This window comes from Chaetodon auriga, chromosome 20, assembly GCF_051107435.1.
Source record: "Chaetodon auriga isolate fChaAug3 chromosome 20, fChaAug3.hap1, whole genome shotgun sequence".
Taxonomy (NCBI): domain Eukaryota; kingdom Metazoa; phylum Chordata; class Actinopteri; order Chaetodontiformes; family Chaetodontidae; genus Chaetodon; species Chaetodon auriga.
Genome location: NC_135093.1, coordinates 9627777 through 9649843, shown reverse-complemented (window position 1 = coordinate 9649843; position 22067 = coordinate 9627777). Strand labels below are relative to the sequence as shown.

At 40.9% G+C, this 22067-nt stretch overlaps 1 protein-coding gene across 1 annotated transcript; it reads left to right on the top strand.

Moving 5' to 3' along the window:
- The first annotated feature begins 1969 nt into the window (after positions 1-1969).
- Positions 1970-21766, top strand: gfra1b (gdnf family receptor alpha 1b). Its single transcript, XM_076760830.1, has 10 exons — positions 1970-2590; positions 2935-3243; positions 4034-4117; positions 13053-13231; positions 13602-13774; positions 14770-14879; positions 16201-16335; positions 17279-17478; positions 19865-19912; positions 20227-21766. Exons 1-10 carry the CDS (start codon positions 2551-2553, stop codon positions 20377-20379), a joined length of 1431 nt encoding a protein of 476 aa, XP_076616945.1. The 5' UTR covers positions 1970-2550; the 3' UTR covers positions 20380-21766.
- The last annotated feature ends 301 nt before the right edge of the window (positions 21767-22067 follow it).

Genomic DNA, 22067 nt, shown 5'->3' with positions numbered 1-22067 from the left:
AAAATCCTTTGACTTTGTAAGTGTGAGCAAATATTTCATTGACTTCTGATATCCACCCGGTATGTAGCAAATAAATATTTCATGATTAGCGCTGTCTATGGGTTTACGCACTTGCGCAGGCTCTGCAGAGAGATATTGACTTATTGGCCTAATAGCACAATGTGTTTACAAAGGCCCATCCAATAATCTCTAAACACTTCATTGCCATGTGGTTAACAGAACAACTGAATACAAATTGAGCAAGGAAAACACTCCAGTGGGACAGTATGAGAGCTGGTGGATGTCACAGCGTTGACGTTTCTGTACGACGCTACAAAAGCCTTCTCATCTCTGCATCGGCCTCGACACCGTAAACAGACAAATCAATGTCTTTAAGCCTGCCTTTTACTTAGGATGGGAAATGTGACATGACTTACGTCTAGCTGGATGAGTTTTTATTATGATACTAATTTATCCACTGGGCACTCACGCTTAATCAGTCATGCGCCAATCGATTCAATTTCCGGCACTTTCGCCTCTGCGGGACCGTTGGGATCCTCCTCTGGACCGACTCTTTTCACCAATCAGGTAGTCTTTGAGTTTTCTTCTTTTGTATTCGGAGACAGTTATATCAATTTCCAAGATGCTGCTCCTGCTCCTTCTTTTTCTAGAATATAAATAAATGAACCTTTACTTCAACTTGATATAGCTGCCCTTTACTCTTTGGCTAGGTTTTCCACATGAGTAAGTCGATGTCGGCACTGCTCGGGGGCAGCACAGTGGCCTGAGGCAAACGAAAGAGGATGATAAATAATTGAAAGGTGGGTTGGTACTGAAAGAACTTTGAAGCATAGCACGACATAGTTGGATCAACAATTTTTAATGAGAGAGACACCCAGATCCTGACTCATCTCATATGTTATCAGTTCAGTTTGTAGACGGCAGCCTTCGCGTTAGCCCACACATGAAATGCAGCGTATGGCATTTGTTGAAATACAGTGCAGAGGTTCCTTTAAGCACTATCTATGTCAGATGCCCTGCACGCTGAGCAGTGTGTGTGTCTGAATGTGCCAAATGTCATGTGTTATCTGTAATAAGCTACATTTGGTCCCAAATCGATGGAATCAAACAAAATCAAGCTACAGTGAAAAGTGAAATGTTTGCATTGATGTGGTTTCCATTGCAGTAATGGGTTTTCATTGAGCTCAATGTTAGAACTAAAACATATGTAATCCCAACACCATGTCGCAATCAAACATAATGAATGCTGACAATTTCACAGCCTTTTTTTTTTTTTTTTTTTTTTCCCACTGGTAGTTAAATAGTTTTAACTTTGCAGAATTTCTGGACTGTAAAGCAAGCCGCTACCTCCCAAAATGCAATAACCAGGTAAATTATTGAGTGCTACCATCTCATTTTTCACTTTTCTCGGTGCAGAAAAACAAACTTTGATGAGAAAAGTTCTGTCAACAGTTATCACAATTTATAAGGTAACTGCAATTTCAGATAAAGAAGAAATATGATTTTTTTCGCCCTTCAATTTGAGGAATTGAAATACCTTCAAACTTCGGATCATCCTGCAAAAAAAAAAAAAAAAAAGTAAACACTTCCTCAAATTAGAGTGCTGCAGGCTATTAATAGCTGCTACTGACGAGCTGAGCTGAGAGGACAAACACTTAAACTGAGACACTCCGACACTTAAGAATCGTTGCAATTTAGCTGATCGATTGGAGATATATTTAAAATGTTAGGCTCTCGTGCTGGGCAGGCCTGCAGGTTATAAATACATAATGAGCCATTATAAATGTAGATGTTAATGAGTGAACTGAACTACAGAACTGCACGTGCTACCTGCTCGCCGCTGGCCGTCAATTTGTTTAGACTGTCATAACAGTTTGATGTAAATCGTGGCTGTTAATGGGTCTATTAAGGATATTGTGCGCGCGGGCGCGTGACGTCACGCCCTCACGCGCTGCACCTCGAGCTTCTCAGTTATCCATCGGAGCGGAGATCAGTCCGGATCAAACGCTGTTGTGTTGTCTTTCCACCTGCTGAACGGGATTATTTTTTTTTTTCTAGCTGTTGGGATTTTTAACACGCTTCCGGTGCGCTCAGGGATGTGCTGGCCGATTAAAGTTAAATGACTTTGTGTGTTAAGTTGAACTGATTGGTTCAGAGTTTTATTGCGGCTGTAAAGTTTTGTCCTCAGAGCCGCTGGCAGCTCCCGTGTCGGACCTGACACGCCCGCGCCGTCTGTGTGTCGGGGCGGCGGACTAACAGAGGAGTTGGTGGGAGCAGAGTGAAATGGACATGGTCCACCGTCGGCGCGTCTCTCTGCGTCTCACTTGTTTGTCCTAAACTCCGGCAGGTCTGCACGATGCGGTTTTAGCTGCTGGACTCGGGTCGGGAGTTGGGATTCTCACTGTTGGATCTACAGGATGCATCATCACTTGAGCTCCCATAATGTGCAACCTGAAGAAAAGCGGATCCGTGTGACAACTCCGCTTCACATTTTCTTTTAATCCCCGAAACTCCTCTTCGAAACTTGCAAACGAAATCTTCTTAAGCGCAATGATTTTCACAACTTTTGTCATTATATTGTCCTTCCCGGGTAAGTGACGCATGCATCTGTTGAATTTCCATGTTTAGCCTGTAACATGTGCAGAAATATATTTTAAAACTGCGCCTGTTCCTTTAGTTCAACTAAACACACGCAGCAGACAGCGGCAGCGAGGAATGAGGCAAACAGATGTTCATTTCTTAGATTTGTTCTGGTTGTTGCACGCGAACATTCAGGGTTTGGGAAGTTCACCTAAGTGCATCTTTATGTATTATTTGGCCGCAATACGATAATGTACCCTCCAGTTGAATCATGTTAACTGGCTGATTGGTGAGTGACAAATGAGTTTCCACCGTTAAAACACAAATCTTTGACTTCCCTCCTCTAACTCCCAGACTCGGTGTTCACCTTGAGGGGTGACGGCAGCTCACCCCCCCGGGCCGTCCGCCTGGACTGCGTAAAGGCCAGCGAGCAATGTCTAAAGGAGTACAGCTGCAGCACCAAGTACCGGACGATGAGGCAGTGCGTGGCGGGGAGGGAGAGCAACTTCAGTGCGGTCACCGGTCCCGAGGCGCAGGGCGAGTGCCGCAGCGCCATAGAAGCCATGAAGCAGAGCCCCCTGTACAACTGCAGGTGTAGAAGAGGCATGAAGAAGGAGAAGAACTGCCTCCGGATCTTTTGGAGCATATTTCAGAGTTTACAGGGTATGCACTGACCCCGAGTTAACTATTCATAGCTGACTGATTAACAAGCTCAATATGAAAGTATGCGTTTATGGTGATGGGACAAGGATTCAGATTACTTTGTGTAAATATTCCAATCCAAGTCAAAGCCAGAAGTATCATCAGAGAAATGCACTTTAAGGATAGAAAGAGAACAGACAGAACATATTCTGCAGGCAGAATGTCACATCTCATTCTGCTGGATGCATTAATGTGTACTAAGCAGTATTTCAATGTCATAGCTGGTTAATGTGGAGATATTTTACTCCTGGTTGGTAGTTTAACCTGTAATAACGCATGAGCCCGTCACACTGTGTGCTTTGTGTGTGAAACCTGAAACTGCAAAGATATAGATAAATACGGTGGAGTGAAAAGTACAAAATTGGCATCTAAAATGTGCAGTAGTGAAATAGCAGTCTAAAGTAGCTTAAAATGAAAATATTCAAGGATGGTACAGGTACCTTAAATGTGTATTTCAGCTCAGCAGTTTATAGTTTTCCTGTTAAACGGTGTTAAACCTGCGTGAGACAGAGCTAATTGCATTTGTAACAAAGTGAACCTGAGGTCAACCTTCTTCATAAGCTCTGTTATCCACAAAAGAAACATTACACATGCAATTAACAGGGATTAACCCTATAAATGCAGTATAATTGATATCATAATGTTGAAGAGTATCAGATAGCACCCACCTACGCCACATACACATGTTTACAAGCACATACACCTCCAACTTGAAGCGCATTTGGCTGACGATCATTTGTTTCCCATGCAGGTAACGACTTGCTGGAGTACTCTCCGTATGAACCAGTGAACAGCCGGCTCTCAGATATCTTCCGCCTGGCCCCCATCATAGCTGGTAAGATGCTGTTGACATTCTTCAGGTTTAAGTTTGGGCATTGTGTGAACTTAAGTCACTCCATACATGGAGACATTATTCCTCAGTTGTGCTTTAAACCCAGTTGAAGTCACCAAATCACTGCTAGAAATCTGTCACTATTTGACAACCACTCTTTTCTATTGCTGTCTGGTTTGAGGCTGCAGCTTTCAGCGCCCATTATCCATCACAAAAGCTTTTATCTGCCACTGTGACCCGTCGTACACAAAGCAGAGTAATTTAGTATATTTCACTTTCAGCTCTCAAAGCAATGATGAGAGGTCTGCATGTTTTTTCCCACTATCACATTACTAGTGCTGGAAGTAGCATTTATGCACTAGTTTTGAATTAATCATCCTTTTAGAGTGGAGCTTGTGTTGTTTGAGCTCCGGGAGCTTGCAGGGCCGAATGCCTGGATTTAAAAAAAAAAAAAAGAGAGAAAAAGAAAATCCAGACAGAAACATTGCTCGCTGCTTGTTATTGTGACTCTAAATGCCATGTATGTTGTCAGATGCCAGGACTTGGACCAGGAGCATACACCTAGGCAGGCCCATATTTAGATCTACTGAGATCACACACATACACACACACAGAGGAGTAATTAACCATCTGTCTGCTTCCAATGGCACTGATAGAACAAGAGCTGTGTGTGTGACAAGTGCTGCGCTCCCTGGCGCTCTTCAGTGTTGGGCTTTCTGGGCTGGAGGAGGGCGTCTGCTGCACTGGCCAGCTACCATTTCAGTGAAAAAATGGTCATTTGATTCTCTCTCTGGCTCGGCTTCTCTCTCTCTCTCTGGCTCTCGCTGTGATTGAATCCACTTAGCGTATCACAGTGGCTTTGCTCCACATGCGATGACATAATGGTTAACTGTATTCCAAAAGCAGAGCAAAGGAAAAATTTATTGGGATTCAGGTCTGTCTACCGTGTCGGAATAGTAGAAATGTAATGTCGAGATAGGTCTAGCAATGCGAGACTAAGAAGAATTGGAAGAAAAATGAAATTGGCAAAGTGGTTAAGGATTTATGAGGCTTTCAGATAATGGGGTCTACTAGTAAAACAAAACAGGAATTATTAAATGCCAAGTAGAAAAATCAGCTTCAAATGTACAGGTCATTATTCAACAACACGATCATTTCTTTGATGGAGCAGAGATAAGACGGCAGATCCAGCTGAACAAATGTTTTAATCTTGATTAAGATGTATTCAAAAACCTGATCTGCTGCTAATGTGCTCTTCTATCAAAGTCAGTGACCTACAGTACGGAAGACATGGCAGTTTAACTTATTATTAGGTACTGTTAAGAAATCACCATCGTGTGTGTGAGCGACATAAATCTGGATGCAGAGATGGAGCTGGAGCTGAGTAGCCTGTGTAATGTATAGCAATGCATAAACAGCCAAAGGGGGCTCTAAGAAAAAAATAAATCACTTAATGGGTTAGATATCAGGAATCCATTTGCGATAAGTGACCTCATTCCTGTCTGCAACTAAGCCTGGCCTCAGGCAGTCGCAGTGTAAAATAATGGATATGTGAGCCAGCATACAATAATCCATACCATATCCCATGGGTGAACTGCGAAGACATGATGACCACTATTCTGAGTGACTGGAAAAAAAAAAAAAAGAAAAAAAAATCAATGCTTGTTATGATATAAATTTAAGCTATTTTTATTTCAAATAAGTTTCAGGAAATTACATTTTCTAAAACATGACGGCTGTGAAACGAGCAGGTGCTCTCACCTACTGACTTCCATCAACGCTTCCTCCCATCCTGCCTTTGATTTAATTTGATTTTATGTAACAGTTTCACATGTGCACGCTTTGCCAAGTTTAGAATATAAATGAGTTGACTAAACACAAATGTCTGGCACACAGAGCTACCCTTAACAACAGAAGAACGGAGCCTCTGTACAACACATCTTTAACAATTATTTACTCGGGCAGAGAACTCAGAGTCTTTACTAAATAACACTGAGTTAAAGATAACTCAGGTGACTCCAGATGTACCTGCAGCTTTGCAATCCCAGGGCAAGGATCCCTGTAGGGCATATCTTGTACAATCACATTCCTAACTCATTATAAGTATGATGCTTTTCAGAGACGAGATGAGCAGATTCTGCAAGTCTGACACCAGTGGTATGAGATTACATCCTCAGAGTAGCGCATACTGTAGTTGAGAGAGCAAGGGAACACATTTCCTCCTGTATAATGCCAGCACAAATGAGGATTTATACAGGAACAGCCAAAAGTGAAAGGCAAACTTCTTGGAATATGAAAGCAATGGTTGAGGTTATTGAAGCCAGGCAACACATATTACTCTGCGGACTAAATAGTGCTTTGACAAATAAAGCCAAACACGCAGCTTGGAACTGTGTAGCCTCCACAGCGAACAAGGTGGGGCAGAGAGACAGAACTGTGGCTGATATTAAAAAGAAATGGTCTGACCTTAAACTACAAGGCAAAATAAAGAATAGCCATTCATAACTGCAGCATTAAGGTTACGGGAAGGGGGGGCCTGGCACCTGAACTCTCCCAAATGGACCAGCTCATTGCGGCAATCATTAGAGAGCACAAGTTGTTCATAAATTTCATGCCAAGTTCACCACAGGCTTGGACCATATGCATCCAAAACTGCAATATCCCAACATAACCAGCAGGAAAGTTAGGAATATTTCAGTGTGAATCAGTGTTGGAGCCTTAATAAATATAACCATGTCCCTATGCAGACACATTTCTTGTACTCAGTTTCTATCAATAAATTCCTGCCACTCATGTTCCCATTCTTCTATAAGCACTATAAACTGGAGCACATCTTAACTGCATAATGTTTTAATTTTCACAGTGACAAACTTCTGGAGTTTTCAAAAAGCCCTCCAGCCACTTCCTCAATTTACATATAAGCAGCCACTCTCACAGAGGAAATCTCACCATTACTGGCCCTACCACTGAGCCCAGTATATTTCCCTTCTCCCAGTCTATCCTCATGGCTCATCAGTAGTCTTACAGAGAATCGAGTCGGTGAACAAGAGATGAAGCTTGGCATGATGATTTTTCCATTTCAAGACCTCAAGAATAATTCATTGGGTCTAGCTGCCTGAAGCAACAGATTAATCCTCTGTAGTCTTTGTCCTCTGCCACTGGCCCGGCCTGCCTGTGAACTGTGCATGTATGAGCAGGCTGCTCCAGCTGAACATCAGAGTGGCCATCAGTAGAAGAAACACTTTTAATCTGCTGATTCTTTTTACACAAGACTGCTTTCAGCCATATCAGCGAATCATCTGAAGGCATTTCCCTTCACGCGCTTCTCCTTTGTTTTTGCTCTGCCCCTCTGTAACCGCAGAATAACACGATTTATTCCAACTGAGTTAACCAGAGGGAGCTCAAAACCCAATGAAAGACCCAAGTGGTAGATTGGGAGTTTGTAATTCACTTAGATGCTGCGTAATCAAATATTAAAACTTAAGCATTCAGTGGCATGAAGTTAAACAAACAAACTTTATCCTGCATATTAGCAAGCTTACTGTATTTCACAGAACACTGCATGCAGCACTTAGAGAGGGGAAATTAGAGTGGACACAATAACACCAAAACTGGATAAAATGTAATCCAAGATGTAGAATGACCACCTCCCCCACATTTACAGTACTGCAGAGATGATGCATTAACTGACTTTAGAAGGCAACATGAAAAACAAATAAGTTGGGAGTCAAGGGGAGGCAGTGGCTCAGTAGGTAGAGCGGGTCAGCTCCTCCTGTCCACATGTCCAAGTGTCCTTGGGCCAGAGGCATCAGGTCAGCACCTTGGATGGTAGCTGGCCCCACTTGTGCTTGTGAATGTTTTTGTACAAGAGGCAAATTGTAAAGCGCTTCATAAAAGTAATGAAACCAAAGTGCCAAACCAAGCCCAATATAATTAAAACGATTAATGATTAATATCAAATCCAGACTGAGTTTCAACCTGTGCAGACAGAGACTAGCCCACTCTGAGCAGACACACTGTAAGTATTCTTCTATTAAGCAGACAAGCCTTGAAATGTTGACGTGCAAAATACCTGAGTATCATTTACTTTTCCACTGTGTTTTGATGCTTCGATTTGGCTGCATCAAGCAAATTAAATACTATCAGACACATTGTTAGTCATGACCACACACACACACACACACACACACACACACACACACACACAGAGAGTCATTGACATGCTGACTAACCCACTCCCAGCATTCCCTGCCACTCTGACACATATGAATCTTACTGGAAGATGAAGGCTCAGTAAAGCTGCTTGGAGAGCAGAAATTCCTCACCAAAATGAGTGTACCTGATGGCTTAGCTATGACAAGCTGTGTGTGAGGAGCCTAGTGGATATGCAACCATGACTGATGCAGGCAATGGCTAATCATGGCTTTACGATAAGAAAATAAAACGCTGGAGGCTGCAGGTGACACAGGATAACGTAACTCAGGCATGGAAGTATTTGATGTGAGCTAACCACACCCTGCACCCATACACATACGTGCACAAACACATAATCATTCATACTGTATGTATCACTGCTTCATAGAGACCCTCATCTACATGCAAATCACCCTGTGCCCATTCCCATACAATGACAGTCACATTTCCAAAATTCAAAAATATCTCAGCGCCTCAGGTTCTCCTTACATCTCAGATTGATATGCAGGTACATAAATATATACGTACGGGCTCATGGTTTTAACTTAAAGGAGGTAGAGGGCAAGAAGCAAGAATAAAAGAACAAAGTCCCCTAAAGTAGTATTACTTGGCAACTGCTGATGGTGAGACAGTACGTAGTTAAAATTTTAATTGGCCAAGCAGAATATTAACCCTTTGACTACAGGACGAATGACTGACTGAAAGATTAAATTAAGGAAAGGAATGGGTGGTGCAATAGGAACTGAGTGAGATTTTGCTAATTACATGGGTGCACTTAATAAATGGGTCCTGGGTCTGGTCATAAATACTGAGACACTGAGACATAGATTTAGTGATGCTGGCAGGGAGCCGTATAGAAGGCAGGGTGCCATCACGGAGTGGGCTCTGACCACTGCTGTTTTCTTTCCATTATGGGAGATAGCAAGGAGGGCAGTAAGTGGAGCAATAGGTTTAGAAGGATTTAAGTAAGGCAGTGATACATCGCAAAGGACGATTCTGCACCATTATCTAGACAGTGTACAGAGACTCTGCAATGGAGTCATTTTGTGGTTTTCAGGGTTCGGGTAAGTGAATTTTGAGGGAAAAATTGACAAACGTGTCAAATATACATAATACACACTGTGCGAAAGGCTCCCTGTCTGATGACGTCGTAGCTGAGTCCTGTCATCTGAGTGCAGCCCCACCCAATTCAGCTCTGTTTCCATAGTGCCAGGTTGGGTTCATTACAGCCGTAAGTAGCATAGCATAAGTGCCTTCCCTGACTGGCCAGTGGTCCATGCCGTGATGATAAGAAAGCAAGAACAAGTTTAACATGCTAATGTTAGCATGTTAAAGGAGCTAAATGGATATTAGTAACCATATGGATGCAATCAAGTTGTTGAGATGACTGGTTAAATAAAGGTTATAATGATGACGGATGCACCCTTGGATGTGTCAACAGTTAGAGTCTTTTATGTAATATGGGTGTGATTTGAGTTACACGGGCGCTTTGGTGTGACATCCACTGTAATCCCTTGATTTACACAAGCGAGGTAGTGCTTTATAACTCTTAGCTAAACGTGTGCTCTACTGTTGTGTATCAAGCAGTATGACAGCTGTGGCTGCGCTAATGTACTCAGTGAAAAAAGTCACTCAGCTTTGACGTCTAAGAAAGTAAACAGTGTGCTACATAAAATTAGGCATTGTGTGTGTAAAAAGGTGGCTCACTGATATGTGGAGGCAGTGCTACAGACAGGGAATGTGAGACTAAATTATTAATTGACAAACGGAACTGTGAAAGGAGACTGTAATCCAAAAAAGATCAACATTGTTATTAATATTTACTAAACTAAGGTGTAGTCCACACTCACACAGGCTTTTTGAAAATGTGCACACAAGAACGGTTTTAAAAAATATGGAAAAATATAGAACAGAAGCCTGAAAAAATAGCTGTTACCTCCAACTAGAGGTCCGACCGCGTCTACAGGTCTGACCGGGCCAACGTTGGCGGCGGGGTCTGTGTCATTTGAGTGTTGGATTAGCCAGATTACAACAGCACAACAGCACAACGGCACAACGGCATCACATAAACAAAGGAGATAACGGACACAGTTTACACGTCACCATGAAGGCGTGAAGGCGTGCAAAAGGTCTGATTTCTGTGACCCTAAAACTGCACGTGTGTGTGGACAGACTTTCACTGGCATCTCATAAGTTTAAGCATTCCAAACACTGGACGTCCCCGCAGCTGCACAATAAAGACGTGTGACTCTCATATTCTTACAATCGCTGCATTAGTGAATGAAGTAACCCCCGGGACACTATAATTAACCCCTTCTTTGAGATTCAGATTCAACCCTACCTGGCTGGCGGCCTTTCAAAAGGTCTTTTGTATCAACCTCTTAGAGGTCAAAGGGTCAGATTCCAGTGCTTGCTACACTGGCTTGTTATTCAGTCTACATCAATGGCAACATGGTGGCCTTGCTCTGGGGTTGCAACTTAAGAAGGCTGAAGGAGATTTGAGTTTTCTTATGCCTGTAGGTCTTTTAACAAGATGTGTTATATTGCAGGCGAGCATATAGGATTGCAGTTCTTGTTATGCACTGCAAGGGCAATAGACTAATGATACAATAAAGCAGAATAACGTTGAATTAAATTAACTGACGTATGCTCTAAGTTTAAATGATGTGTTGGAACTGTATTGTAAGAACACTTGTTCACAAATCAGTGTTTTTGTAGCCGATGGGGCTTTCTCTGTGAGGTCAATTTAAACATGTCTGGCATTTAATAGAGAAAAATGACAATAGAGACATTAAGACAGTAAGAGGATTACAGAGACAAGTGCAAATTGTTTTCTATTATAATCATAGTGCAACACACTAATTTAAATGGTCCAAGCAGCACAGAAAGCAACATTACTAATAATCTTCAGCACAGCCCTGTTTACATAACCCACTGTACTCTTGTGGGAGTTTTGAGTAAAAACAGCGAAGTTCATCAATGTCATGATCCTCCTATGAAAGTGAATGTGGTCTTGGAGACAGTGAAACGCGGTTTGCACTTAAATTGCTCCTGAAACAGAGAAAATAGGACCCCAAAATTAGCTTATGACATACACAAATGCTCCTGATAGAAAAGGTTTTTTCCTGCCGTGGGGTGTTGTGTCTGTATGGAGTCACACTGTGACCTACAGCTTCAGCCTTCTTACTCACACTTAGCTTGGGCTGTCTGCTCCATGCACACACACACACACACACACACACACACACACACACACACACACACACACACACACACACACACACGCAGGCATGCACCCATTTACACATGCATGCATGCACGACCCTACAAGTGTGCAAACATGTTTTAATCCAAGTCCTCAACGTAAGAACTTTTTTAAAAAGTATTTTAAAAAAAGAAGGTAAGCATTTCACTCAGGGTAACAGTAATTGAGGTAGAACTGTCACACCTATGGCCCAAGAGCTACCAAAAAAAAAAAAAAAACACTGAAGGATCACAGCCCACATCTCGAGGCACTTGTCAGATGTAAGTAATGGGTTTTTGTAATATGTGATTAACCTAAGGTTCAAGAATGTATTCAGATTTAATCATGGCTCATTCTGTGGTGCATGAAAGAGTGCAGTGAGCTTCAATTCCACCTCAAAAGGCAGAATTACAGAATTCATTCTTCCATGCCGAGGCTGAGGATACACTTTGTGTTACTGTGCAGAAGTCAATCAAGCAGAAAGGACTTTAACGACAACAAATGAGAAAAATGAGATGTGAGAGTCATTGAGTTGGCCATACAGTGCTTTTGCTATGATGGCAGGAGAGGCATACTGGGATGGAACCAAAGTTGGGTGACTTGGTTTGCGTCTCAAAGCGGGAAAAATGCACTGTCTGAGCAGGTGTTTGTTTTTCAAGGTGTATATTTCTGTTTCCTGCAAGGCTGAAGACAACAAATTCACCCTTGAATTACATGGATAAGAGGTGACAAGTCACACAAACACAGAGTGGGATGTATCCAACATGAGTTGTATTCAGAGAGATTAATGGTCAGTGTGGTCTAACTGTGGCACATACAGGGGTTTGATCATAAATGGCAGACCTAACAACCTCAAGTACAGCATTTGGACAGAACATTTAAACCATGCAACAAAGCAATTGCAACAAATGGATTAACTAGAGCAAAAAATTGGCGCAATAATTCATAATGAATCCCCTGTAAAAAAAAAAAAAAAAAAGTCTAAATCCACAAAATTGTATAATGTTGTGTTAGCAAATACAAGCATAATTGAGTTCAACAAGGCTCAAAGCTCTCATGCAGTTGTTCTTTTTCAGTTTAAAACAGGCATATGGTAAATGATGCAATTCTAGTATATCATGCAAAGCTTTGTTGTAGCTATGAGGGATCAATACTCACTTTCCATCATTTTGATAATTCATGTAAATAGTGATACGCTAGCTTTTATTTCATCTTAATTACATAAGATAGTACTTCCAACACACCTAAGACACACATAGAAACTTCCTTAGGACCTTGAACAGAAGCGAAGATGTGCAATTTCTAAAGAACGATGTAATTACGATGTTTTTGAAATGCATGCCAAGTGAAGAAAAATCCTCTCAGCTCATTCACTCACTGCTTTGAAGTACTGATGCATTTATGATGCATAAACAATGTGGCCTGTGCAAAAAAAAAAAAAAAAAAGCAATAATTCTTACATAAGGAAATGTGACATTGTGTGTCCCTCCTCTCTCTTAGCTGAGCCTGCATCCACAAAGGAGAACAACTGTCTGAACGCTGCCAAGGCCTGTAACCTGAATGACACATGTAAGAAATACCGCTCGGCTTACATCAACCCGTGTACCAGCAGGGTTTCGGCCTCGGAGGTCTGCAACAAGCGCAAATGCCACAAGGCGCTACGCCAGTTCTTTGACAAGGTAATTAAACATGTTAATTTTGGGAGCTCTTTGCAGCACTTTTTTTGCACCTTTGATTTTGTAGTTGCTGCTCAAACCAATGTGCAAACCAAGTGTGAAATGTCAAAGGAAAAATGCCATTTTTGAGTGCAGTTTGAATCCAGTGTCTTGGTAAAAGACTCGGTAAAATCATTTAACTCCACTAAAAGCTGCTACCCTAGTACAGGTGGAAGCTGCATTGGAAGTTGAAGAAGTTGTTTTTTTCAGATGGCAAGGAAGAGGACAGATATCAGTGGACCCCTGAGAGGAAGTGGGAGATTTTTGCAGTCCAGGCTATAACACCACCTGCGTCAACATGTGTTCTTTTTCAATTTCTTTCCAAAAAATAAAGGTGCCAGCTAAATACAGCTATGGGATGCTGTTCTGCTCCTGTCCAGCGGGTGATCAGACAGCATGTGCAGAGCGCAGACGACAAACAATTGTACCCATCTGCTCCTATGAGGATAAAGACACGCCGAACTGTCTGTCTCTTCAGAACACATGTAAGACCAACTACATCTGCAGGTAAGAAAGCACAGGGGGACCCTTCACACACTTCATCTTATTTCACATTTAATTGTTTTTTTCCAAATATGTAGTCTACTAGCATTTGTCTTTACTGCTATAGAAAACATAGTTCCACAACCAAGACATTTCACATCTGCCTTCAGATCTGCACCTAGCAATAACTTGGCCTCCTCTTATGTCGATACATTTCAAAAAACAATTGTAGGAGGCACATATAACCTGCAGAGAGACCTTCAGCAGTAATTCAGACGGTCTATTTTAAGACACGATAACCACTGTTCTAATGGAAAGTACAAACTGAACATTCATAATGCCGTTTGAGAGAAAATTGCCAGTCTGAGGTTGAGTCACTTTAAAGAGGGACTAATAATAATTACTTCAAGATATAGTGTGCACAGTAGGTTATGGTATACTGAGTAGAATTTCGTTCGTTCAAGCTAATGACAGTTCTCAACTTTATATTACCTGTTCTTTACTTTCTTTTCTGCAAACTGGCAAAGAACAGGAAACACTGATTTTTTTTTATGGTAGTTAATGTGTGGCTTTACATTACTGAACCATTGCTTAGAAATGCGACAAAGCAATTAGCCTGCTATACACTTAATATCCACAACCCCAATTCCGAAACAGTTGGTGCGCTGTGTTTAACATAAATAAAACAGAAACATTGACACATACTCTATGGAAACAGGTTCATTGGTAACAGGTGATCGTATCATGATTGGGTATGAAGGGGGCATCCATGAAAGGCTCAGCCGTGACCAAGCAAGGATGGAGCGAGGTTCACCACTTTGTGAAACACTATAAAGGATATTACTACATGGGCTCAGGAACACTTCGTAAAACCATTGATGGTGAAAAAGTTCATTTGCAAATGATTGCGTTCTGTTTTTATTTACCTTTTACATATCATCCCAACGTTTTTGGAATCAGGGTTGTAATAAGAGCATTAGGAAATTAGCATCTCTAATTTGTATCTCTGCTGTTTTTAGGTCAAGGCTGGCAGACTTCATCAGCAACTGTCAGCCTGAGGCTCGCTCCATATCCGGCTGTCTGAGGGAGAACTACGCTGACTGTCTGCTGTCTTACTCAGGTCTTATTGGTAAGTTATTCCGAAGCATGGGCTTCAGAATTTGCCAGATTAATTATATCACTAGATATGTATAAAGGAAAGCAAATAAGAATAAACCCTTGTTAATGAATGATTTCATCTTTCTAAATCATATCAGTTTTTTGTTAAATACTGCCTAAAATATGAAATTATGCAATAAATCTGAAAATGGAACTTGAATTAGAAACACAAAATTGCCACATTACAACACAAACTACACATACTATTGCATTTTACTATAAATTAGGTTGTTGCAGAAGCATTGCGTCTTTGCAGTGCGCTAATGCAAATGACTGCATTCTGTTTTTATTTATCTTTTCCACAGTATCCCAACTTGTTTTGGAAAAGGAGTTGTACATTTTAACCAGCAAGTAACTTGATCTTAATGTATTCTGCAGAGCGGAGATTAAGGCACAGATCAACTAGACAGCCAGACAGCTGCGATCACGGTCGATAAATTGAAAAGCTGTAGGGTGTGCATGACATCACAGTTCATACATCATAGCCCTGCGCAGAAATAGTTTTCCCTTTTGTTCAGTCTCTGTTCTGTCACCAGGCTTCATTATGTAGAAAGAAAAAATAATGGCCCACTGAGTTTTAGTAATGAGATTTGAACGCAGGGCAACAGTGACCAATTGCAAACTCAACAGGCAGACATTTTAATCTACACCATTCACACAGGTTACACCCCTCTAATGGGGCCCCCCTGGCTTAACCACTCATCTCTGTCCACGCTCACAAAAATTTGCATGCACTTGCACAGCTAATAAGTATGAGCCTCAACTTGATGGCTCCCTCGGAAAAAGAAACCGCTTTATTCACTTACATCAAGATGACAAAATAGCCAAAAAATGGTTTCCTCTGAGGTTCTGCCCATGATGTGCCCTAGCTTGGTCACCACTGTTGACTCCCAGTAGGCATTAAGCAACAGAAAACATTAAGAGAAAACTTTTAACAACACTCTCCAGAGCTGCTGTTTGCCACCTCTGTTGACATCGGTAATTCTTTGAATGATGAGAGTTGTCGAACAGGCGACTGGCTATGCTACATAATCTCTCACAAGTCAGTGAGGCTTATCGTCACGATGCAGGAGGTTACAATGTAATGCGATTCAATGAAAGTTCAGGAAAATTCCTCGGTGAAGACTCAGTATAAAGTTGAATAGGCTCATCCTCGCTGACTGACCACAACATACAAATTTCAGTGTGAAGAGCCTCAAAATGGTGTGGCTAAGCTAAAAAGGGTCCAATTACGATAATGGAGATTACACTTACACTGGCTAACAATGCTTTTCTTCTCTTTTATGCTGCAGGTACGGTGATGACACCTAATTATGTGCGATCACTTGGCATTAGTCTGTCACCGTGGTGTGACTGCAGCAGCAGCGGGAACAACAAGCCAGACTGTGATAGATTTGCTGAGTTTTTCACCAACAATCGATGCCTACGTGAGTTCCCGTACTTAGCCACCCTGCAGATATGTAATTCGCTGCCAGCTTTGCACTGTTTTTCACTGCATAAGGTCAGACTGACCAGTTGTATTGTCTGGACTTGGGAGATAATGACTTGAAACAGGAAGTGAGCCTTGTATATGTTGGTCTGTCTTGTGTTTGACATGTTCTCTCTTCAAGTACAATTTCTGCTGCATTGACTGTTATAAAAGCAACAACGTCTTGAACATTTCTTGTTTGTTTTTTACTCAGATGTGAGAAAGAGTGGCACTCAGTGGCATTTCCACTTTCAATCTTAAAAACAGAGCAATTTTAATTGAATGGCAGTGTCTTAAATTGCTAGGGTTTTACTATAATTAAGACTAGATAACTACAAAAAGATTTTTTTTGCCAACATTCAGTTCTGCTTATGAAAAGTATCTTAGTTTAAATGTCAAATTTGTGATGGGAAAATTACATCATATAAACTATTTTTGAAGTTTTCTTATTTCAGGCAGCTGTGAAGTTCATTTTCCTATCACTTTGTGAATCATGGCTATTACAGGCAGGCACTGCTTTTGAAAAGGCTCTTGACTAAGGTCAAGTCATTTCTTCTCCTACCCAATTATCTAAAGTATCAATTATAAGCAGCTTTTAGTTGGACATGAACAAAATGTTTTGGGCCATGCCACTTGCACTTATTTTAAGGCAAGGACAGAAGACGTCTGCTAACTTGTTAGATGTGCAGACTATTATTTTAAAAAAGGGACACAGAGGGCACTCTGGTGGATAATGCTTATTACATGTAATTATAATGAATCATGACGTTGGATGCATATTTTCTCACATTGTGCCAAGTTTTCCTGTTACATTACATTTAAGTGGATGGTGTCCAGTAAAATATTGATTGCATAAGTACACGATCAAGAATGCACAATAATAATGCACTATGCTCTTGCAGGTAATGCAATCCAGGCATTTGGCAATGGTACTGATGTTGGAGTTTGGCAACCCCAACCCCCGATTCAGCCTACTGTGCTACAGCCCAGCATCACTCGGAGGGGTAAAGACCGAACCACTAATGCGCTTGATGCACTGACAGACATGACCAAACTGGATCTTGATGGCGACTCATTTTATCACATCTGCGGGACCTTACAGGTGAAGTTGTCTGTGTCTGGATATGGGCTGCATCTTTTTTTTTTTATGACATGCAATATAGAACAAAAAAACTGCATGTCATAAAAGATTAAAAATCTAGACAGAGAAGTACAGATTAAATCACTCCGGATTTTTTGAAAATATAAATGTTGTAAGATCTGAGAGCAGGGTTGAAAAAAAGTATTTATCCAGTTGCATTTATCAGAATTAATTAAGGTTTTGTGAATTTTACTGCACTGCAGCTGAAAATACTTCAAGAAAAAACACAAACGAATGTAAAGAAACAAGCAACATTATGGTGCCACAATCTAGTCCACTCAGTAGTACATTTGATTTGGCTGAATAGCTTATGTATGCTAACAGACAACAGAAACTTTTCAGTGTTATCAATCTCCAAAATAATGGAGCTGCCTAATGTGATTCTGACTGCTTATGCCTCCACTGATCTCATTAAGGGAGAAACTTTATTGATTCTCGATTTGAATTCCTCTCTGAAGCAAAAAAAAAAAACAAAAAAAAACACCACTGAATTGCAAGGTAATTAGCTTCAATTTTCTTAATAACTAATTATCTCATTGCAGTAGTTTGTTTGCAGTTAGCAGCTGGTCCTCTGCTGCTTAAACCAAGCTGTTCCCAGGGGAAAATAAAAGGACAAACGTGAAATCCTTTAACACAATGACAAATGTTTTGCTAAATTTCGAGGCTTTATGTCGCACTCAAAACTTCTGAAAGAAAGTTCTTGGATCCAAACTGAGACCTGAACATCAGGTTCGAGATCCATTCAGAGCTTCTGTCTGAGTGTCAAGCGTCTGCCTCTGTCACCTTGATGGATCAGGGATAGTTTTATGATGGCATGCTCACAATCCCCCCTCCTGGGCAGAAAGATGAGACGTCAGTGTGGAGTCAGACTTTCCAAAGCTGTCATGTCAAAGCTAATTGGTTGCCACAGTAACATCAGAAAGGGCCCACAGGGGTAGTGTGTCTACGTGTGTGTGTGTGTGTGTGCGCACAGGGACACAGTATCATTGCAAGGAAGTGCCACATTTTTTGTTCCTCATATTGAGGTATATGTTTATTTAAATCCCTGTTAGCTTTGTAAAAACCATAGCAGCTCATGGTTAATTATAAAAATGTCAATGCTGATTACTGGAAACTCATAATCTAAAATGTTAAGCCGACGCAGATGAGAAGTCTTTCAATTTTAACATCCTCAATTCCTGAGCGAACTGCATCTGCTGAGAAAGACGATGTGATATGTCTGAAAGCTCCAAAACCAGTAACTGCTAGATCGAAGCTCTGGTCGTCATTTTTCGTATTTTCCTCTTCAATCAAACCATCATAAACATGAGCACAGGGACCTCGTTTCCAATGTGATGACGACATGCAAATGAGTTTTCAAATATCAAATGCAATTGTAGGAAAATCTATTCAAAGAGCAGATTTTGACATTTAACATCATAAACTGTGTGCTTTGGTTAAGCTCCATTGGAACTTTTTGGCTTCACAAACACACTTCAGACCTCTGCTATTCTCCTTAGATAAATACTATGGGGCTATATTTTTAAATGAGATGATATCACATATACCTTAAGCGAGACAATCTATCATATTGGCTTTTAATAGCGATAAAATGATTTATCACCAGTAAAAACATCCTCCAAGAGGAGGGACCTCCTATAGAGCAATTAATCATTCTTCTCCAGAACCCAGGTTCGTAGTATTTCTTCTACTTAAGAACCAACGCGTGGGGTGTTTATTATGTTCCCAAACCACTGTAGAGTCACTTTATCATTTTCTGTACTCCATCTCTGTATCTGTGAGTGTAGGGCTGTTTGTGTTTGTGTGGCTGTGTGTGTTCAGTATGCGCAGGGGTGTTTTTATGTGTGGCTGAAAAAGGTTTGGAGCAGTCTGCGAAAAGTTTTAATGTATTAAACTGTCATAACCTTGAGCTGACACACACGTGCACTCACACTTGAATCGCACACATTTTTGCTTGAGGAGGATGATTATACAAAGAGGTCTGTGTAGGTCTAAACTATGGGAATTGGTGGCCATTAAAAGTATTATCATAAATCTTCTTGTTGTGTGTATTTTGCAGTATAGCTGTTGTAGTGGGAGTTTGGCTTGATGCAGTAATGATTTTGCTCGACCTTGTTTTACTGTAAGCCCGGTCTCCTCCTCCTTAAAAATTCTACTTCCAGGCCAAGACTGCTTTTGACTGAACGGAGGCTGGCTAAATGCACTATAGCGTCAAAGAAAAAGCCTGCTATATATTTTATAGCATTTTTGCTGCACCATCATAAAGTCTGTCATGTTGACAGACAGGCAAACACAATCAATGAAAGTTAATGCTTCTCTGCCTTCTTTCCGGTTTTCTTCCCTCCAGGCCCAAAAACTGGTGTCAAATCAAACAGTGGATACGGCACTGTGTGTGGTAAGAATCTGTGCATTCACTCATGGTTCCTATCAGAGCCGGGAACAATAGTGGATTTGTGAGGATAATGAGATATTATAAAGACATAATACGAAATGGAGCCCTTAAATGAATCACTACTACACTTAAGCTGAAAATGCACTAACAAATGCAGTACATCATGATATTATGGGCCCTGCCATTGTATAAGGCTAGGTAGTTCTTATTGGATCAAGCATGGCCGTAAATTAAATGAAGATTATTTCTGAATTATTTCTATTTCTGAAGCCTACTGGCACACAACGCAATACTAACACTGTGATCTTTTCCCTCAGAACCATCAACTGGACGAGTCCAGTGACTCAAATGCCATTGCTAGAAGCTCAGCAGCTGAACTCGCCTGCTTGCACCCCTCCAGTATGCTCCTCGCTCTAGCCTTTGCTTTAACACCAATACTACCACCGCTGGGAGATTTCCAGCTTTTGTAGGATCTACGGACAATGGATCGACACTCAACTCAAGAACTGATTCAACTCATTTTAATTTAAACATTGACCAAAGTGTGACACCTGCATTTTTCTCAAAACAGCGCCTTGAGAAATCAGACAAACAGCGGATCGTATCTGATTCCGTGTCGAAGCCAGACCTGCTGAAGCTGTGGCTGTAACATCAGCTCGTTTGCCTTCCATGCCTCGTGGGGGCAATTTGGTGACTTCAAGAATCAGATCCACACTTGGGAACGCTCATGTTGTGGAGTTAAACCCTGTGATCTGATAACCATGTGAATGAATTCACTTCTTTGGAGTGTGTACAATCAGTGCACATTTGACTGAATGGACTGCCAGTGAGCTGGACGCGTCATGGGGATAAAGATCATTCTCTGTATAAGTGTGCTTTGATTTGCCCTGCCAATAAACCCGCTTTAGTTCAACAAAGGAAAACCCGAGCGCTGATCTGAAACTGTTGATCTACACTACGTCTCAATGGACAAACATATTTCATAGACACTGTATGGAATGTGATTCACAAAACATTTTATCTCATTTAAAAGCCCATACCATTTTGTTAGCGTATCCACAAAGGACAAAAGGATATCAGCCAGAATACACGAACAATTTTCTCCTCTACATGTTCGGTACTAGGTGTAGATCAGTTTTGTAGATTTATTTGATTGTTATGGTGGTTTGTGGTTTTATCACATTGCCTCTAAAGAACATTTTGTACATATGATACATAAAGTGTATACTCTACTCCAGTATGCTGCTGTTAGCTTGTAACATATTGTCTGTAATGTTTTTGAGAGTCTATGTTAGTATCTGGAGGCCTCTCACCTTTATCTACTGTAGCTATGATTTCTCAAATGTGATTGGGTATGGTTCTTTACTCATGTGGCAGCAGATATGACTTTAATGTGTGATTATATTTTGATGGCAAAGTGCATAATGTTATCTTAAACAGTATTTTTCTTGAGGAATATCAAGCTATCTGTAACAGCAACAAGAACATAAAGAATTTACAAAAGTGTCTTTGATGGCTAAAACGAAGCAATGTTATTCTTCTCTTCTACTGACGGTGAATATGTTTTGACGGCTGCCCCTATCTGAGATCATTTCTTTTCTAATTATTTTGTCTTGGAAGGGAGCAAAAGGACGGGGGTTTCATGGGCAAACAATGTGTACATATCCACAAGCAGAGCAAATGCCAAAAGAAAAAAAAAAGCCTGTGGACGTTAATTGCTAGCAATTACCGCTTTTGCAAATGGAGGAAAAGAAGAAAACACTAACATTGTTATTATATACTTAATGACGCCCTAATTATCAAAGACATTAAAAGAATGTACAACGCAACACTTGTTTTTAAACATCCTTGCCATTTAAAAAAGAAAAAAAAAAAACGTGTAAAATGTGTTTGTTCAAATCATTTCTGTGTATGATCCCTGTAGACATCTAAACTAAAGCCTGTGATGATGCACTTCTTCATAGATTGTGTTTGCCTGATATCAGACAGAACTGTCAGCTCATTACACTGTTTCTATCTTCAGTCTGACACTGCATCCGCCCTAACCAATTAGATCTTCCCAAACCAGTCACTAGAGAGCAACGTATCCGTCTGAATATAACATCATTTTTTAAGTCGACATTGACGCGATGGGGGTTTTAGGAGGTGAGTGCGGCAA

What these genes read in the sequence shown, in the direction of transcription:
- gfra1b (XM_076760830.1), top strand. Translation starts at nt 2,551, where the DNA reads ATGATTTTCACAACTTTTGTCATTATATTGTCCTTCCCGG. An exon ending in CCTGGCCCCCATCATAGCTG is followed by an intron (nt 4,118 to 13,052) that starts GTAAGATGCTGT and finishes CCTCTCTCTTAG; the next exon opens with CTGAGCCTGCATCCACAAAG. An exon ending in TGGATACGGCACTGTGTGTG is followed by an intron (nt 19,913 to 20,226) that starts GTAAGAATCTGT and finishes CTTTTCCCTCAG; the next exon opens with AACCATCAACTGGACGAGTC.